We start from the raw sequence: 19,541 nt of genomic DNA on the forward strand, positions 1-19,541 counted from the left end.
GAAAGCAGGGACGGACGCACAGACGAACGTGCAGATGCACGAACAGACGCACGCACGGACGGGCGGCCGCACAGACGCATGCATGGACGGACGGATGCTTCGCCCCACTATCCATCATTCACTACGTGGATATGCTGCCATTTTTTTGAATTGCAAAGCTTCTGGTCACTTAACTGTTTAAATAAAGACAGCTTGCTAGATCCTGATAACGTATTTCTACCAGTCGCCCATACTGCTATGGGAGGACAAAGATACGCAAAAACAGCTGAAAGCATGCACACTCAGTTTCTGACGGCGTATGGAGCCGAATGCAACAGACATACTAAACAAACGCTGTACTGAAAAGCCCCTGTATTTTCTCTGGGTTGGGTGTTTACATTATTCTCCTTAACTAATGAACTGTACGAGCCATCGTACCCTGTATACCTTGTGATAATGACCTTTGAAATTTTTTCACATCCTTTAATTGAATGTCTTGTAAGCAAGATATATGCTTGTATCAGTGCTCTGGAATTTATAGTTTCTAAGAATAAGAATTATCAGTACGAAGATGCCATGTCGAGGTGAACTTGGTCATATATATATATATATATATATATATATATATATATATATATATATATATATATATATATATATATATATATATATATATATATATATATATATATATATATATATATATAAAATCACAGCATATCTACGCAGTGAATGATGATGGGTGGGGCGAAGTGTCCGCCTGCCCTTCTGTTTGTCTGTCCGTCTATCTATCTATCTATCTATCTATCTATCTATCTATCTATCTATCTATCTATCTATCTATCTATCTATCTATCTATCTATCTATCTATCTATCTATCTATCTATCTATCTATCTATCTATCTATCTATCTATCTATCTATCTATCTATCTATCGATTGATAATTTATTGATCCGTTGATTCCCCCGCACGCTTTCTCCTAAAAGTTTGTGCCAGCCAGTGTCTATAACGGAGCATCTGCCCCTCCAGTATACTACGAAGCACCGTGGCGCTCCAGTACGCCAGAGCGCGCGATACATCCGCGCCAGCGCGCAACAACCGGGCCAAAGAGAGGGAGGGCAAGGGCGACTTTTCTTTCCCGCGTCAGGAGCCTGCGGCGGCTTCGGCAGTCGAAAGGAAGCACGGGTGATGGGGAAGCGGGCGAGCAGCCAGCCGTCCGGATAGCAGTCGCGGCGCGGCGGCGGCATAAAAGCTCTTCGCAAATGGAGTCGTCACGTGGACCCATTTGGCGACGCCGCCGCGACCAGAGCGGGCCCGGCGAAGGGGAGAAAGAAGCCGTATTTCTCCCCGCTCCTCGTCTCCGGGTTGCGATGCGTCCGCTGCTGCCTTCTTGCTGCCCCAGCTCGGATAGGGAACAAAAGGGAATGGAAAGAAACAACGCCCCCCCCCCCCTTCTCCCTGGGTATGCTTATAGATGAAAGACGCCACGCACCCCGCCAGCGGCTTCGTCCGGCCATACCGTCACTTCCCTCTCTCCCCATTTCTTCTCGAGGATGCATTAGGGATGAGGGTATATGGCGTCGGGAAAACCTGCAAATCCTATACGGCGACGAGGGATTTGAGAGTCGTGGTCGCAGGGGAATATGAATCCGCTCTTCGCGTGGCTGAGGTGCGTTTGGGAGAGAGAGAGATAGTATGCGTGGTCTCAGTCGGCGACAGAATTTTTTGAATGCTCCGCGCAGTTTTCACCGCCAGTTCCGGCTTTAGACGGCCGGGATACACAATGACATTTGGTGCTGAAAGGGTCGCTCTCGGTTCTGGCGATGAAGTAGTAATCCCGAATGCTTTTCGGGCACCGCAGTGAGTTTCGCGCTGGGACGCTGCTTTTTTTCTTCTTATTTTTTTCGCGGTGTTACATGTGAGCTGGCCCGGACGTTGGTTTATTTACAGTGTCATTATGTATACACGCATACATAAACGTAGGTTTCATCTTAGTATGGCATGCAGAATGATAAAATCCTCCTCTTGAAAATGGCCTGTAGGTAAGTCAAGATGAATTCAACACTCATCAAACCTTTTGGGTACAGATTGAAGACAACCTGACACGCTTCGAACCTGATCAGACATGATCAGATACCGATGGAGCCTCGTCGGATGCATGAGAGCCTTATCGAACACTCCGTAACGGTTATGAAACCTTATCAAGAATGATTAAATCAATTAACCTCATGCTCATATGCCTTTAGCATCTCTTAGTCTGCTTTAATGCGCCTTTGAGCGTAACCGGACCCAATACATTGGCAGACCCCATATTACGCGGAGCTTTGCACGTGCAACCACGTAGCTTGATTTCACGGAATAACAGTCAGAAGCAAGCAACGTGAAATAATGCATGATATAATTACTCTAAGATGGGTGCCCATACGAGGAAAATTTAGGCCGCTACCATGGCGCTGCGAGAAACGAACACGCGAGACGAACCTCGCTCCATCCCAGGCTTTCGCTGCGGCATGAGTCATGTGGAAAAGTCTGGAAACCAGCCGCAATCCAATATGGGCTTGCATAGACAGGAGGAGGAGAGCACTTGTGCTGTCTTGAGACGTACTGTCATGAGTCAGTCGGTCTAGGATGAAGTGCTGAGGGATGGCGCCACGCAATCAGCGAAGAATGTTTTGAAGAGTGGAGGGAAGTCTTCCGGACGTTGTGCCAAGAAAAGACATGTGATTGCCGACTGCTGAAGGGTAACCATTCGTCAGCGTCACAGCATACGTGGATCCACGTGTGTGCGTGTTTTCCGAAGATGAATCTTCGAGAGACACCGGGAAAAGACGCCAGGTTCGTATGCAGAGTGAGGACGGGGTTAACTGAGGGATTAAAAACACCGAATATCTCCAATTTTGCACGCGCACATTTGCGCGTACACTTTTAAACGCACGCACGAACATACATAAAATATGGTTGACCTTCCGTCCTTTCTCCGCCAAAAAAAAAAATCGCGTGGCTTTCACCCACTTAACAGTGTCAAGGTCAACCAACGTGCAGTCGTCAGAAACCTGAACTCGAATGCTATGCAGCGTGTCCTGAAACGGTGTGATTGACGCCAGCTCCACGTAGCGTTGGGTTTTGTTGTCGAGATGTCGCACCCACCAGTTGCACCAATGCATGCTGACTATCCCAGCATACCGAGTAGCTTTGGGTTTTGTTGTCGAGATGTCGCACCCACCAGTTGAACGAATGCATGCTGACTATCCCAGCATACCGAGGTATAATTTCGGCAACAGCACCCAGCGCTTTGCGTCTGGCATCAGTCAAACCAGCTTTGGTCAGGCTGCGAAGCGTTCCAGCTATGCTCGCTGGTGATTGCACAGCAAGCTGAGAGCAGGTCTTAGCGACGAAATTCAAAGTGATGCAAAGCTGGGCGAACATAGTCATCGCACTGAAGGAACCTGTACTCGGCTTGGCCACATGCATCTAACATCGCCTCCATTAGGCTATGCATCCTTCATCCTGTTTGCCCTCCTAACCATCACTTTCCTGTCACAACCATTGCTTTATTATGCTATGCTTTACCATCCGCCTCCTTGCTTCATTCTCTCCTCATTGCTTCAGCATCTACTCACCCTCACTTTCATTTCCAACCGCCTTGTTATGCTGTGCTGTATGGCTATGGTATGCTTCTAGGCTTTACCCTCCTACTCTTCCTCAACCTACCTTCTCATCCCGCCTTTCCCTTTCAAACCTTTTCCCATAGCACTTGTATATGGCTGTGTTATGATTTGCCGTCTCCCCTCCTCCTTTCTGTATTACCCCTCGCATCACTGCTCGTCACTCCTTCCTACTTCTTGCTATTGACTACGCTGCATGCTAGGAGCTGCTTGGCACGCCCGCTTTCAGTGGCGGATAGCCGCTCAACTGTGGGCGCTGCACGCCGGACAAATCTCAAACATAGGCAGCTCTTCTGTTAAAAGAAAAAAATATTCGTTGTGCTCGCAAACGAAGCAAAAAGAAAATACACAACAGAGTGTCGTTGACATGCGTTACACCCTTACTGTACACAACGTGGTGCGCTACGCCTCCTGTTAAAATGTCTCGTCGCGTGCCGCAGTATACCGTGCACGGTACTAACCACACCTCACGGGTTATGACGTCCACGCGCCGCCTGCTGGCGCTATGGCTACATAGTCGGCCAGAAAGCAATGGGGAGTTATACACACCCGTACCTGTTTACCGTTACATTCAATGACCGTGCGAATACAAAGCCATAAAGTGAAAAAGTGTATAGGGATCCACTGTGCAGGCCAACAGACAGCGCGGCGGCCGTTACACTATGCGAGTAAAACACACCATCAACCAGGGTGGCGTGCAGTCGAAGCGCGGCATGGGCTCGGTAAGGAACGAAAAAGAAAAAAAGTTCTACGGCATCGATCCTATATTTTCTGGGCTGCGTGAGAAGCGGCCATAACCAGCGAGCGTTTCGCTGACGCAAGGTATGGGGCCGCCCTACTTTTGCTGCGCGGATGATTGTAACGATGCCCGAGCGTATGAAACAAATAAAAAAGAAAGATTGCCGTGTCGATCTATGGTGCTGTAGGTCTTCATTACAGCGTGTAGATACATCGGAAATCTAACAACAAGCACGTTTCATTCAAACACACGTTTAGGGCTTTAAATGACGTCTGTGAACTAATCATTGCAATGTAGATGTAAATAAATGCATATTTTGCAGCTGAAGCTGCATATGACTAGAAAAAAAATTTATGCCCGCATCTTCCCCAGGTGAGAACTCGAGCAAATGCGTCGCAGAATGGGGGGGGGGGGGGGGTGGCGTATTGCATGAATTTTGCGTGATTGTTTATGGTATGGGAATGCCTAATTGTTATTTTGTATTTATCATCCTTATTTCTTAAATGAAGGAGAAGCGTTTCCTTCAACAAGTGGCGGGACGCTGATGCACGATCCAGTGCCTATCCTTTCACTGTTTACAAACACATGCCCTTGATGACATCCGATTTCGTCCACCAATGTGCTCTATTAGCATCGGTTGACAAGAACCGCTTTAGAATATTGCCCGTTCATATTCTACTCTTTCCTTCCCTTATTTAACAAAATATATTCAAATAGATGTTCTTTTGAGCGACATAAACATTTTTAAGACAGTCCCTTGAACTTAACGCATGTTTATTTATGTCAAAAACTAATGAGAGACTTTACTTTTTCATGAAGAAAACTTGAAAACGTGCTTTGAGTTTCGACGCTAGGAGCTCGTAAATGAGGGGACCGGAAGTTTCTTGAAGTACAACGCTTGTGACCTTGAAACCGTGTATACGGGGTGGCCAATGAACAGGTGTGCAGCGTGAGCAGCCGGTTTTTACTAGCAGACGCTGCCTGCGCCAGCCTTGTGAGAGGACAGAGGGAAAGGGAGGGAACGACATTTAGCACAAGATGCGAGCATGCGCAGTGGGGATGTAGACGACACCACCGATGCCAAATTTGCGAGTAGGTGCCACTATAAAATGCTCCGTATTTAAAACCGTCCGGCAACGGTGTCATGAGCGGTCTCCATACAGCTTTGTTATAATTTACGTCGTTCACAAGAACGTGCGCCTTTCGCTGCGTTGGGAGTTAACTCACGATGCGAAACGCCGCCGAGTTGGCTCGCGGTGTGAGACGCTTGCAACAGGGCGGCGTTGCGACACCAATGTAATGACGGCGGGAGTTTCTTCAGCGAAACATTGGCTTCGGCTTCGAAGACTGTGACTGCCTGTGGTTCGAGAATGACCACCGTTACTGAAAACGGTGGTTGTTCAGACTAGGAACCACAACTGCTCATTGCACTCTTCCATGACCATGATCATGCGAGCACAATGTGCAGCATATGGAGTAAACACTGTGGTAAACACAAGCCAAACGTTTGTCTAACTTCATTAAGATGCAAGAAAATGCAACCAATAATTGTGAAAAGCTATAGTGTAGTACTCGGTGAACCCACTGCTAAACACTGGGGTCGAATGGGTCAGCTTTTGCTGGTTAACTGTTTGCATGATCACGTACCCCCGATCTCTCTCTCTCTCTCTCTCTCTCTCTCTCTCTCTCTCTCACACACACACACACACACACACACACACACACACACACACACACACACACACACACACACACACACACACACACACACACACACACACACACACACACACACACACACACACACACACACACACACACACACACACACACACACACACACACACAAACACACACACACACTTTTCGAAAAAGGTCACCCATTTCTGAAGCCCTGAAAGCATTGCGCCGTATCACGAACATTTGTCAGTGTTCTCACGTGCCGTTCGCAAAGGGTGGTGTGTTGCCTCTTTTTACCGTCCTATAGACAAGTAACTCGAAAAAATAAAAACGGGACCCAATAGGTGTACCACTCAATTCACTGGCTTCATACAAACGGTCACATACATCCATTTAATAGCAACACTCGCGCAGGAGAAGTCAAATTCAGAGAATAACCGTGCTCACTTGTAGGCCGTTTGACACGTGACTGGACGTGAAAAAAGTACTAATAATAAAAAGAAAGAGCATGAACGTGGGAAAGCATGGAGAAAAAGCAATACACAACGAAAGGACCTTTATATTTCCTACAGTGCTGCCTCTTCACAATACCGTTTTGTACTTCTTCGTTTCGCAACCAGCAAAACAAAAATGCATCGTGCTTGTGAAAAGTGCTCCAGCGAAAGAAGAATTACGGTGAATGTGGCCGGAAAACCAACGAAGTTTACTGTCGGGAAAGCCGAAAAAAGAGAGTGGGCTGAACTCACGATACTTCGATGTGGCTTTAAGGCTACGCATGGTTGTGTGTGCCCGGTATAAGCCGAAGTAGGCCATATTTCATCATTCGGAGTACGAACGATGCTATAACACGTTGCTCATTGTTATTTCTATGTTACTTTTTTGTGGGTCAAATGAGGACGAATGATCCAGCGATAGAGTCTTCGTAGGAAAGGATAAAAAAAGAGCAAAAAGAAAAACTTTTACAAGGCCTGAGCTTCGCCTTCAAGAGTAGGACGTGACAGCGTAATCGAGCTCCATTCGCTCCCCATTCTCAATCGTTATCCTGTCTTCGCCTCACTGAGGTGCGCACCTCAGGCCCATGCCGTATCTATGCAGTATCATTGGTCGTTTGTGTCGCCCAGAATGCACGCCTACCTTAAACGCCGTTACGTACGGAGTGCACACTACAGCATATCAGGGTGTCTAGGAACTCTATAAAACTTCCACTCATTGCACAATTTGCGCAATGTGGCACCAGGTGCAGTTCTACTTTTTTGGCGTGCGACATTACGTGTGTTAACGGGACTCCTGGCACAAGTCGAAGTCTGTGTGGGGCTGTTTTTAGAAGCAGTTTCAAGCACAAGAGTGGCTCCGTATAAAAAAACCCCACATTCACGCAGAAGGCCTGAGTTCGATTCCTCCTTGATTAGAATATTTTTCGAATTTATGTACATCTGTCTCAATTTATTGCTCATGCCCAACGCCAATTTTACATTCACAACCAAGACCACCGACGCTAGCACCAGAACACGGGCTCTTTGATGCTCAATAACACAATGACTCTTTGTGTCAATAAAACACATTGGGTAGGCCTTGAAGGGGAGACTCACGTAGAGAGACATTTCTTGTGTTTGTACCGTGGAGGAGTAACAAACGCTTGCTCTAAAAATGAAGCATTGGTTTGAAAACAATAGGAGGGAATACCTAAAGAAAATGCGCTTCCGAGTGAGAAGAGGTTTGGGAAGGAAGTGCACATAAGCGTAAAATTGCAGAGTGGCAACAGAAAAAATCGCTACACCAAATTGCCAACCATTGTAGGAAAGAAGCGTACACTTGCCAAAGGGATGTTGAATCTAAGCGACGTTTCTGGATCCCTAGTGTGTTCTACTCAACCGCTGTCGATTAAACAATCTTTTGGGATGCACAGGACAGTTGAACGATTTCGCATTGGCTGCGCAAATCGTTCATGAACCAGTTTGAGGTTGTCATAGCCGTAGGACAGTCGAGACGTCATTCAGATATTTTACGTGACCTTCATTTGACGTGCGTTTGTTTCTTTCCCACAATCACTTTCCTAGTATGGGAGCTGCGTGAAGCTTCCGTGCGCATATTACAACCCCTAACTTGAAGCCTAACGCGAGTAGGATATCCTCCCTCGCCATCTCTCAGCATCTGCCCCTTTAGGACGAGACAATTAATGTGCTTTATCTCTCTCCTCCTCGACACTCTAGTTTTTTCCAAACTATTGACTAAGTTGCAACACAGATATGAGAGAAAGAGAAAATTAGAAGCAGACAGATAAAAAGAAAAAAAAACTGCAAAAGATCAGATAATTGCTAAAACGAATAAAACAACACTGCTATGTGTTCGAGTTCTTGGAGCGGTTTGTAGTATTATTCAACCGACACACCCTATATCATTTTAATGTGCTTTTCCTCATAAAAGTACCAAGAAATGTGTGCTGAAATTCATCGTTTCAACTAGGCTGGCTAGCAGTTCAAGTTTTGATAAAATGTGGTATGTTGATTCAAAATATTTCTGACCATGTTAATTATTTGCGAGGTTAATTTAGTACGTAATCATTACACTTGCTTCAAACGTATATAATTGCTACATGTATGTTTTTTTGTATTTCCATGTGGCCGTCTAGTTATACGTGAAACCACTTCGTTGCGCGTGTGGCACCGGAATGTCTGGGGCACCTTCCCGATAATTCTAGAATCTTGCGATAACATTGCACGCACAACATTGCAGTTTCTTTCGGAATTAACACGTACGCCAGTGATAACGGCGGAAGATTTGATGCCGCATTATCGCTTATATCAGATTGTCAATGAACGACTATTGTAATCTATGCTATAGTTGCACCGAGAGAGTCCGTTTCTTTTTGAGCGCAAGTCAGCGCAATTAATGGGTTTCATGTTTAACCACTAAAGCTTGCGTTCATGACCGTCTCGACCACGGGACAATATGTTCAGAACCTTGACTAATTGTTCAGGTTCATATTTACGGGGAAACAAACAAACAAACAAACAAACAAACAAACAAACAAACAAACAAACAAACAAACAAACAAACAAACAAACAAACAAACAAACAAACAGACAGACAGACAGACAGACAGACAGACAGACTGACAGACAGACAGACAGACAGACAGACAGATAGACAGACAGACAGAGGAATGGACATGGACGGACGGACAGACAAGCACACAAACAAAGAGAGTACAGTTAGCTAGCCATTGACGAACAAACAAAACACAGCTAGCCCGTTCGTAGTCTTTCTCGGCACATAAAAAGTCTGGTCGGGCTTTTTCTTTTTTGAAAGAAAGTGAACAAAAGGAAGCCCTGGAGAGAGAGGTATGCTGCAAAAAAGACTGGACAGCCAATGGAAGAGGCTTTTAGATGGCTTCGTCGATCTTCGCAGCGCGTCACGGGGCTCCCAAGCTCCTCTTGCACTTCTTGCGACCGCGTTTTTGAAGCCGCGGTGCGCGGAAGCTGAGCCGAATGCCGCCTCGTCTTCTCGACCCCCAAGCGCGAGTGCAAAGACCGGATCAAAAGCGTGCAGCTTACCGCACTTCTAAACCTCCCCACCTCTTTCTCATCTCTCCCATCGCTTTGGAGAGGGAGAGAAGTTTGTAGGAGGTCGTCGAAAAGCGCGTCGCTAGAACTTCGTCTCGTTGGCGGCAACTACTATTTTATTTATCATCTGTCGGTCTTGCTCGCCTTCCTTTTTTCCCCTTTTTTTCGTTATTATGGAGGCTACGTTTTGGAAACAACTCCTTCTTTATCCTTTATTTGTTTCCCCAATTTTTCCCCAAGTTTCAGTCAACGTCAGCTTCCTCGCTTTTCGTTCTTCGTTTTTTCTCTCGATCTCTCATAATTTTTAATTCCGAGAACTTTCTCTTTTCCATTACGACAGTAGGCGGGCTATTGCATTCCGCGCACATTTCATTCCAAAAGCCCGTCCCTCGCCTTCGCTCTCTTTCGCGACTTCTTTCGGGCTTCTCGCCGCGCTTCCAAAACCTTTATACTTGCCTTCTTTTTACCGATGGTGCTTGCGACTCAAGCTTTTTTTACCCTCGTTGTCGCTATAGCTTTCATTTCATCCCTAGAAGCGCTTTATATACGCTTTTTTTTTCGTAGACGAGTATTGGAAATGGCACAGGGGGGATTTCAGCAAAGTGGCGTGATGGCAAAAAAAAGGCGCCCTCTTTTCCTCTCTCATGACATGCGGTACAAGCGACACGTTGTAAGAATGACGAAGCGAGAAAAGGCGACGACTCAGACTGGCAAAAAGTCGAGGGGAAGGGGAAAGAAGAGGGAGGGGTAGCTAGATGGATGGGTGAATGAATTGTGCAGCGTTTTTCGATGCGGGTCCTGGCTGAGAACGAGTGACATGTATTAAAACCGCGGTGTCACAACAGCGTTCCTTCTCTCCCCAAACCTTCTCTTCTTGGAGCTTCTAAAACCACGCGTCAAGGGATCACTCGACGACTTGATGGCTTCTGCTGCGATTCTTTCAGTTCTTTCCTTCAAATGTTTTTTTTTTAGCTTGTAAGCGAAGAAGGAGCGTTGTAAGTTGTGCGATTACGCACGTACGGACGTAAGTGGTCCGTACGTACGTAATTCTTCGAGGAGAGAAAAATGGCGAAGGAGCCTGCTTCTACGTATGTGTTACGCACGTGACATTGGCGAAGTATCTCTTTGCATAAGCGATCCGAGGATGACTGCTGTACCAGTCCGCTAAGTGTATACTTCCCACCAAATGCTCTGCCACTCCGAGCCGCCTTCATCTTTTAGCATGGCGCTTGTGCGCTGGTAGATCTGTGCATCGTAGGTTGAACGGCATGGATCTTCCTCATCATTATCGTGAAAAAAAAAAAAAACAGGTCTCTTCCGTCTTTTTCTAAATAATCTGTTTCTATGCTTGCGGTAGCCATGTGATGCTCGATAAGTTCCTAATGTCGTCTGCGCACTTTAGCCTTTTCCCTCCCCTCCGCGCACTTGGCTTCCCTTGGAGTCACGTCAGTTACCCTCAATGACCAGTGGTTTTCATGCCTACGTGCTATATTCTCTGGCCATGCCGGTTTATTCGTCTTGATGTTTGCTGGGATGTCTTCAACATTTGTTTGGTCCCTGACCCACTGTGCTCTATTCTTTTAGATGCGGAGCATCTTATACTCGCGCCTTGTAGTGCGCCGTCCGCGCCGTCCGCGCCGTCCGCACCGCTTCTCAAACATTCGACAGCTGACGCGCGCGCATGCGCCGTCGCGCCGTCGCCCACTCTTCCACCATCTGTGCATCCCTTCCTCCTCTACACACCGCGCGCGCTTCACTCCTCCACCATCTGTGCACCCTTCCTCCTCTACACACCGCGTTCGACATCTACAATTCTCCTGATTCTCCAGTGGACGCGCATGTGGCGTCGCGCTTCGAGAACATTCAACAGCTGACAGTGCATGCGCCGTCGTGCTGTATATATACTCAAGGTCGGCGCTCGCTCGCTCAGTTGCCGCTCGTCGGTTGGTTTGTACGGCGCGTCGACGTCCAAGGTCGCGGTGAAATGAATTCCAACGAATCCACAAACACAATGATCGACGTCCCTTCGACCAGCGCCGCCCTTTCGCATACGTGTGTACGTGTTCACTCATTTAACACCCCCTCCTAGAACCACGTTAACCAATTTAGCCATCGACCCAAGTAAGTCGCAATTTAACACCCCATTTCACAACCACGTTAACCAATTTAGCCATCGACCCAAGTAAGTCGCACTTTAACACCCCGTTAACCAATTATATGCTCCGCATCCTCCTCAGTGTTCCCCCGAGGGAAGCTGCGGGCAATTTTTTTTTCCTTTGAAGTTAAACCCAGCATTTTATCTTACCATGGCTCACTACGTCCTTAAGTAGGGCTTTTTTTTCGAAACCTCTTCGACACATGCACGTATTCGCGGACTTGTATGAAGATTACTCACCGTGGGTGCCGTCTGAGTGACTTGTCCGAGGCTGTTCTCGATGTAGATGAGCTCCGCCTGGGTGATGGTCGGATGCCTGCTGGGTTTCTCGAAAGAGAGCCACAGCCAGAAGACGTACCAGATGGCGCCGAACACGCCTGCAATATTTATCGAGATCGATTGATTGAATAAATGAATGAATAAACAAATTTTATATAAAGTCGGACAGTTTCCTTCGGATGATGGCGGTTTCAATGTCAGGACAACGATAAGATGATGTGGCAAACCTTGAAAGAGTGTTCCGAAAACTTAAGCCAGGTTCGTTAACGTGCGCCTAAATCTAAGTACAAGGAATTCTTATCATTACAAGTGGAGCGGCAATCGTTTCCGCTCCACTGAAGTCAAAACCACGTCGTTCTGGTAAGCGGGGATTGGAGGAGCCCAGCCTTCAAGACAGGTACACAAGACAAGTTTTGAAGACCACACTCGCTGGGACTTGCTACAGCCTAATGAAATGAGAGCTACTGTATAGAAAAACCAAGACGCACATGCATCATACACGATAACTCAGGTGAAAACGATGGGCATGTGAAAAAACTAAGCATGACCGAAGCGCCCATAAGCTTCAAAACCATGAAGGTAAAAACTGAGCGCATGGCACATTTTAATTACGTAGCCGAAACCAAAAGGAAGAAGTTTACAACAAAAAAAAAGTGAGAGAAATAGAGAGAGAGAGAGAGAGTGAGAGAGAGAGAGATGGCACGTCACACACCCGAGAGAATGAAGACCATAGGTTAGCGGAAGTGACCCTTTATATGCACAAGGCTTGAAGCAATGTAAAAAAAAAGACCTGCCACGAGGCGTGAAGTAGGAGCGATGTTGTCGGCGTCATGTAGTCTGTGACGTCTTTGTGCTAACACTCAAGACTGAACATCTGAGGGCTTTCGTGCCACTCGCCATTCTGCGAAATTCAACGACTGCGTCACGAATGTAGTGTATCGCATACCACTTTTCTTGGTAGGTGGTACACAGGACAGCTATGCGCAGTGTGAACACCCGATAAAAAGAAAAAAAAAACACGTGGTGCATCAGTCACTTCAGGAGGAAGCGCTAACTTGTCTGCTCATTGCGGCGCGTGTAAGCTATTTTAACGACACCGAGATGATTGGTAGCGGAGCCAGGAAATGTGAAAGATAAATAATTGATGTGCTCATGGCCGGTTGTAAGCTTGTTACACGATAAGAGGTGACCTTCTTAGGAGAACGTAATTAGTAAGTGTCCTGACGCTGAGTTTCTATTTGCATATATTAAGGCGCATGGACGTTGATTGATATGTGGGGTTTAACGTCCCAAAACCACAATATGATTATGAGACGCCGTAGTGGAGGGCTCCAGAAACTTCGTCCACCTGGGGTTTTTTAACGTGCACCCAAATCTGAGCACACGGGCCTACATTTCAGCTTCCATCAAAAATGCAGCCACCACAGCCGGGATTCGAACCCGCGACCTGCCGGTCAGCAGCCGAGTACCTTAGCCCCTATAGACCACCGCGGCGGGGCAAGGCGCACGGACGTTTTGGTCGTGCTTAATTTTTCACGCGCTCACCCGGAACATCACACCGGCCGAAGAAACCAGAGAGCGCAGGACTTGCAGAGAAAATTCGGAAATTGCAAGGAAGCGGTATTCGTGGACGCGGCCAGATACGCGCGAAGGTGTGGTTACGTGGCCGCGGTGGTCGACGGTAAAGGGACATGCATGACGAGCGTTACGGTGCAAACGCCACTGACCGAGACGGCCGAGGAGGTGGCCATAGCACTCGCGGTGGCGACCACTGAGGCCGAAGTAGTAATTAGTGACTCGCAAGCAGCGATACGCAACTATGCGAACGGTCGTGTCTCCCGAGAGGCGCTGCGAATCCTAATGACTAACGAAGACAAAATTCGGGAAAAAAATGACACTTTCGTCATATGGACCCCCGCTCACACACAAACCCCGCTGGCCGGCAACGAGGCGGCGCACGCGGCGGCTCGAGCACTCACGAACCGAGCCGTTGCGAACGCCGACGCCGCCTCGGACGAAGTTCCACGCGGGGGGGAGTGGGAGTGGGGGGACCGCATGACTAGTTACCACGAAATAACGCAGCACTATAAGCTAGAAAGGCGAAAGTACCCTCCGCCACACAACAGGTTAAATAAAAAACAGGCAGTTGCGTGGCGACAACTGCAAACATATACTTATCCGAATCCAGTTCTCTTTAGTCTCTGTTACCCTGATCTGTATTTAACAGAAAAATGCAAGGTTTGCGATGAAAGGGCGACACTTTCACATATACTATGGGAATGCTCGAGTTTAGATGAAAGCAACGATGAAAACCACGAAGAGGCAGTTTCGGACCGCAGGACACGCTGGGAGGGGGCTCTGCTCAGCTCCTCATTCGAACAACAACTGTGGGCCGTCCAGCGAGCCGAGGAAGCCGCCCGAGCCCAAGGGCTCGTGGCCGACGCCTAGGCCCGCCCCAAATCAACTTCGCTGGACTTCATAAATAAAGTTATTCTTCTTCTTCTTCTTCTCACCATTTTCACATTTACGTTATCATTTACGGTGCATGTGCATCTTGGTTTTTCTTTCAAGTAGCTGTTGTTTCACGAAATTGTTGCTAGTTCTATTGTGTGTGATCGTCAAAACTTCTCGTCTTGAGTATGGTTGAGCGCAATTTGAAGGTTATCACGTGGGTATCGATTAAGAACGACAACAGCGCCACGTTCCAGAATATTTTTTTGGAAGAAGGTGGTATCACGCAAGCGTCACTCACCGTTGTGCTGTTCCTTGAGCAGCGATCACTCCCTTCTGAGGAAGGTGTCTAAATTTAACTGCCGATCAGCAGCTTTAACACATTCCTCCCCAGCAATCTTGTAATCGCCCACGAATGTAAGGCTCAAAATAGAAAGGGTGGGTGTAGAGTTCTTCGCAGGCGTGATCGTTGTAGCATGTAACAACCAAGGAGGGAGAGAAGAATGCACACTCTTGATTTGGCTGTTTCCGGCGGAAAGTTCCGCTAGGACTCTGGGAAAGTTAGGCAGCTCGACGCTCGCGCGAAAGAATTCATGTAGCGCGCAATTGTACGTGTCTTGAAGGCTGCAAAGATTCATCGATTTTCCAGGCTATGTATACCAACAGGCGGAACAGCCGACCCTTCTCTGCATGGTAAGTAGCTTAAAAGCTTAACCACTATACTAACCAGGCGGCTCTATAGTGAAGAGTTTAGTTAACCAAGCGTATCAAGCTTGAAATTGCGGACAGTGCTAACTCGCAAGCGGTGCTTGGTCTCTAAACTTAATCCTATAGTTTGATGCCTTCACTGATTCGTCGGAGGTCACTGCAATGCGTACTTGAGCGACTAAACTGCGAACCGACGTGGCACTTTGCTTGTTGGTCTTGCTTTTCCGTTTGAGGATACGACAAACCTGTATCCGTTACGCATTTTACTGTCCGTTCATCCACGCCTTTGCCAACGCGGACACCTACCGTAGAAATAGAAGCAGGCTTGCCATCCTACGTAGTCGGTTAGGATGCCCGATAGGGGCATACCGACCACGGCACCGGCGTACGAGCCTGTGTAATGAAGAAAGGTTAAATCAATTAACAAGAATAATGAACCTGACATAAGAGACACTACTAAGTTCATTATGAAAATATTGCAATATCTCTAAGGAAAATAAAAACTAATACAGAAAAACAAAATATCTTGACAAATGTATCGACAGTTAACTTGAAAAGTTATAAAGAGTTGCTCGGTTTCTGAACGAAGTAACTCTTGATCGATTCTGAAAAATATTTCCAGGGACTGCTTTAAGCTCTCCCATAGTAGAGTACCTCGTGATCTAAACCTTTACCCACTCTTTCTGAACACAGGTTAATGAAATGCGTCGTGCTATTACTCGTTTCTTATTGTTGCTCACAACGTTCCTTACTTACGCTCTGACATTTCGAAGCGGCCTTATTCACGTTTGACCGCTTAAACGCAGTCTTCGGTAGAAAGGACATTTGAAAATCTATCAACACAGTTTCGCTCAATGTCTCGCCAGAATTTCGAATGTAACTGAAGGGAAGACAGGGAGAAGGAAAATAAACACAAAGGAAGGAAACACGTTGCTCACCGCAGAAAGCTAGCGTTGCCAGCCGACTCCTCTCCAGGGGCGGCGCCCAATGTCTCCAGATACCGTGGCACGCCGGATACGTCACGCCCTGCGCAGGCACGTCACGCCACGTCACAAGAGGAGAGAGAGAGTATGCTACAATGAGTCAAGTTATCTATCGGAAATTGTTCCTGAAGACAAGGGGGAAGGCCGATTAGGATTAGGTTGTAGGTTGTCCGCGGATCTAACCTTGCGGAATTTGCAGGCAACTGCCCCGCCCGGTTTTCTCTTTTCAGAGCGTATCGAAATAATGTCCTTCTCAAAGCGAGATTGGGCATGCTCTTGGAAAGTTGCGTGCAACGGGAACCCTGCTTCAGCTGGTATAGCTATTTAAGTTCGTGTGCAATGCCTTCGTATACTAAAGACATTACAGAAATTCCCCTTCCTCACGAGATTTCGTTTCAGTCAATACATCTGTGTGCGAGGATGCTTTTTTGGTCTTGGATAGTTCAAAAGAAATCACGCTTGAAAGAGTTTAAAGGGTTCCTTAAAACACTCCCAGTTCAAGGACAAGACAACGATGATCAAAACTTTTATTACTCCCAAAAAAGGGGGACCGGCCGAGAGGTCGGTTACCTTGCTTAGAGGATGTCAGCGGGCATTCCTTGGGACACCGCGGTCTCCAATGCGCGTGAGATTACCCGGCGTTGCTGTGCCGAGTCAGTGATATGTAGAAGGGATTCCCATGTATCTTCTGTATGAGAAGCGTCAGACCATGGTTTCTGTCTCGCCTTTTCTACAGCTGCAATCTTTTCCTCGCCGCTTAATAAAAAATAATAATAAGTGGTCAACGTCAACAGTTGAGCCTACCAGAATTTAGCGCTCTTCAGTCAGTCGCCGTTATCTCCACTTGCAAAATCAAAAACGCACAATGCTAAGGGAAATCAGTTGACCACACGCCATATTCAAGCGAGGCGGTAGAACGAACATGCGAAATAATGGCAAAGCAGGGTGAAAGATAACTCCTAACTTATAGTCTTCGTATACGCGCATAGCGAGTGTGTTTCGCCATGACGTCACGTGAACAGACTGCTGGCGTCATGTATTGTACGGCTAAGACAGGGCACTCCACGAGAGAATAACGTTATCGTTTGTATTTTCAGAGGTTGTTTAGAGGCCTTTCAAGTGCGACTGCTAATAGAACAACTTATTGACGAGCGGTCGAACTTGAGCTGACGTGGTATTTTTTTTACCATTCTTTGCCAGGTAACAATGCTAGGCACATATTTCGCGCTGCACGTTGTATTTGTAGCCAAAACCTCCTTTCTCTTTCGGCAAAGGGGTCCTTCTTCATTTCTGCCGGTTCGCAATGGGTTCTTAACACATCCATGACTGATGGCCACTGGTATATTTAAACAACAAATGTGCGATGAGTAATCACAACCCGTAAATGTAGCCCGTAATTCCAATCTTCACGCCCGTGTCAATCGGCTTGCGACGAATGATTCTGTTGGGAAGGTCATACCTCCGCAATTGGTCAAGTACTGTAATGGTTTCGCATCAAAAGCAACGAATGCGCGTTCAGGTTAATAGGGAAAGATACGGCAATGCTATCCCACGACCCGTCGGTATCTTCGATGAATAACGGCTCGTCGACCGAAACCCGACTGGGGCTCCGATGCTTATTTGTGCGATTACGCAAACATCTAGATACATCGGTGTTGGCCCTCGCATCGCATGCCTCCTTATGCGCGTTATTGGTAGCTCCCCCGTCTTCTTCTTCGCCCGGAAACAGCCATTTTCCCTGATGCGATCGGCCGTCGTATATGGTACGTTCTTCGTGCGACCTCCGCCACAGAGACGACGGTGGGGCAGTCGAGCAAACGAGAAGGAGGGGTGCTAGCGGAAGTTCGGCGACGGAAGTTTGGGGAGGGTGGGAGGTCGGAAGAAGGCACGCGTTGGGTCATCGCGCGACTGGCGGTGCAGTCTACGCTGATTGCCACGGGCATCCATATCGTCGACGTAAGACGGTGACGGGGGAACACGCGACGCGGTAGTGTTCGCAGAAGCGATATGATTGCATCGCGTCGGCCCCGCACTCTCTGGCGGGAGCTTGTACCACGTACTGCATTCGGTCTCACCTACGCACTTCGGTGCAGCGCGGGAAAAGTCACCGCTCATGTTTCCCAACGAACTATACGTAGTCGCAGCAGAACGGCTTCGTTCAATGCTAGATATTAATGCTATCGGTGATCTTTCCGTTCGTACACAGTCGAGCACGAGGTGTAACGGGAGAATACGAAGGACAAGTTGGCTGGTTTCTTGACCCTGATTTTGCCGACGTAACTCGTAGCCTTCACCGTACTGCATGTACTTAGTGCGCGGTCGCTTCTTTTGCCTCGCTTGAAAGCGTCTCTCGCAAGGCGCTTGGCTGTGCCGTGGAATTCTTCTTCCTGTCTCTTTGGGCCTCTGAGTAATTGCATCTGCAAGCGTGGTCACCACCAATGCTTCCGAAGATCGCTTCGGAGATGAGCAGTGCATGCGGCGCTTTCTTTCTTTCTTTCTTTCTTTCTTTCTTTCTTTCTTTCTTTCTTTCTTTCTTTCTTTCTTTCTTTCTTTCTTTCTTTCTTTCTTTCTTTCTTTCTTTCTTTCTTTCTTTCTTTTCTTTCTTTATTTCTTTCTTTCTTTCTTTCTTTCTTTCTTTCTTTTCTTTCTTTCTTTCTTTTCTTTCTTTCTTTCTTTCTTTCTTTCTTTTCTTTCTTTCCTTCTTTCTGTTCTCTTCTTTCCTTCTTTCTTTTCTCTTCTTTCTTTCTTTCTTTTCTTTCTTTCTTTCTTTTCTTTCTTTTCTTTCCTCCTTTTCTTTCTTTTCTTTCTTTCTTTTCTTTCTTTCCTTTCTTTCTTTCTTTCTTTTCTTTCCTTTCTTTCTTTCTTTCTTTTCTTTCTTTTTTTCTTTCTTTCTTTTCTATCTTCTCTTTCTTTCTTTTATTTCCTTTCTTTCTTTTCTTTCCTTTCTTTCTTTCTTTTCTTTTTTTTCTTTCTTTTCTTTTTTTCTTTCTTTCTTTCTTTCTTTCTTTCTTTCTTTCTTTCTTTCTTTCTTTCTTTCTTAGACCATCGTTGTTGTACTTAGCATCTCTCTGCGACAGTTCATAAGCACATTTACTCGTAAAATAAAGACACGAGATAAATGTAGTCTGAGCGATTATGTTTTTATGCACTGCTAGGAACGGGCTTTTGTCAATGTGAGACGTTGAAAGCAATCCTAGTCAAAATAAAAAAGGAACTGGAGAAGATAGCAGCTTTTTAAAATGGATGGCTGAGTGACGCATTCCAGTTGGGATGCTGAAGTTCTTGGGGCAGCCCCGCCATCCGAGAAAGACTCTGAGCGGCCTGTGGCAATCCGCTC

General features: G+C 46.8%; 1 protein-coding gene across 3 annotated transcripts in view; it reads right to left on the reverse strand.

The window, feature by feature from the left end:
- The window catches only part of LOC119170612 (vesicular glutamate transporter 2), a 221,695-nt gene that overhangs the window by 17,160 nt on the left and 184,994 nt on the right, over positions 1-19,541 (reverse strand). For all 3 annotated transcript variants that reach the window (XM_037421829.2, XM_037421828.2, XM_075887028.1), the window contains exons 6-8: positions 16,160-16,247; positions 15,528-15,614; positions 12,024-12,160 (exon numbers count right to left, since the gene is read on the reverse strand). In XM_037421829.2, the coding sequence (XP_037277726.2) occupies positions 12,024-12,160; positions 15,528-15,614; positions 16,160-16,247 (312 nt within the window). The remainder of the gene's footprint in view (positions 1-12,023; positions 12,161-15,527; positions 15,615-16,159; positions 16,248-19,541) is intronic.

The sequence above is a fragment of the Rhipicephalus microplus genome, chromosome 2 (genome assembly GCF_043290135.1).
Source record: "Rhipicephalus microplus isolate Deutch F79 chromosome 2, USDA_Rmic, whole genome shotgun sequence".
NCBI lineage: Eukaryota > Metazoa > Arthropoda > Arachnida > Ixodida > Ixodidae > Rhipicephalus > Rhipicephalus microplus.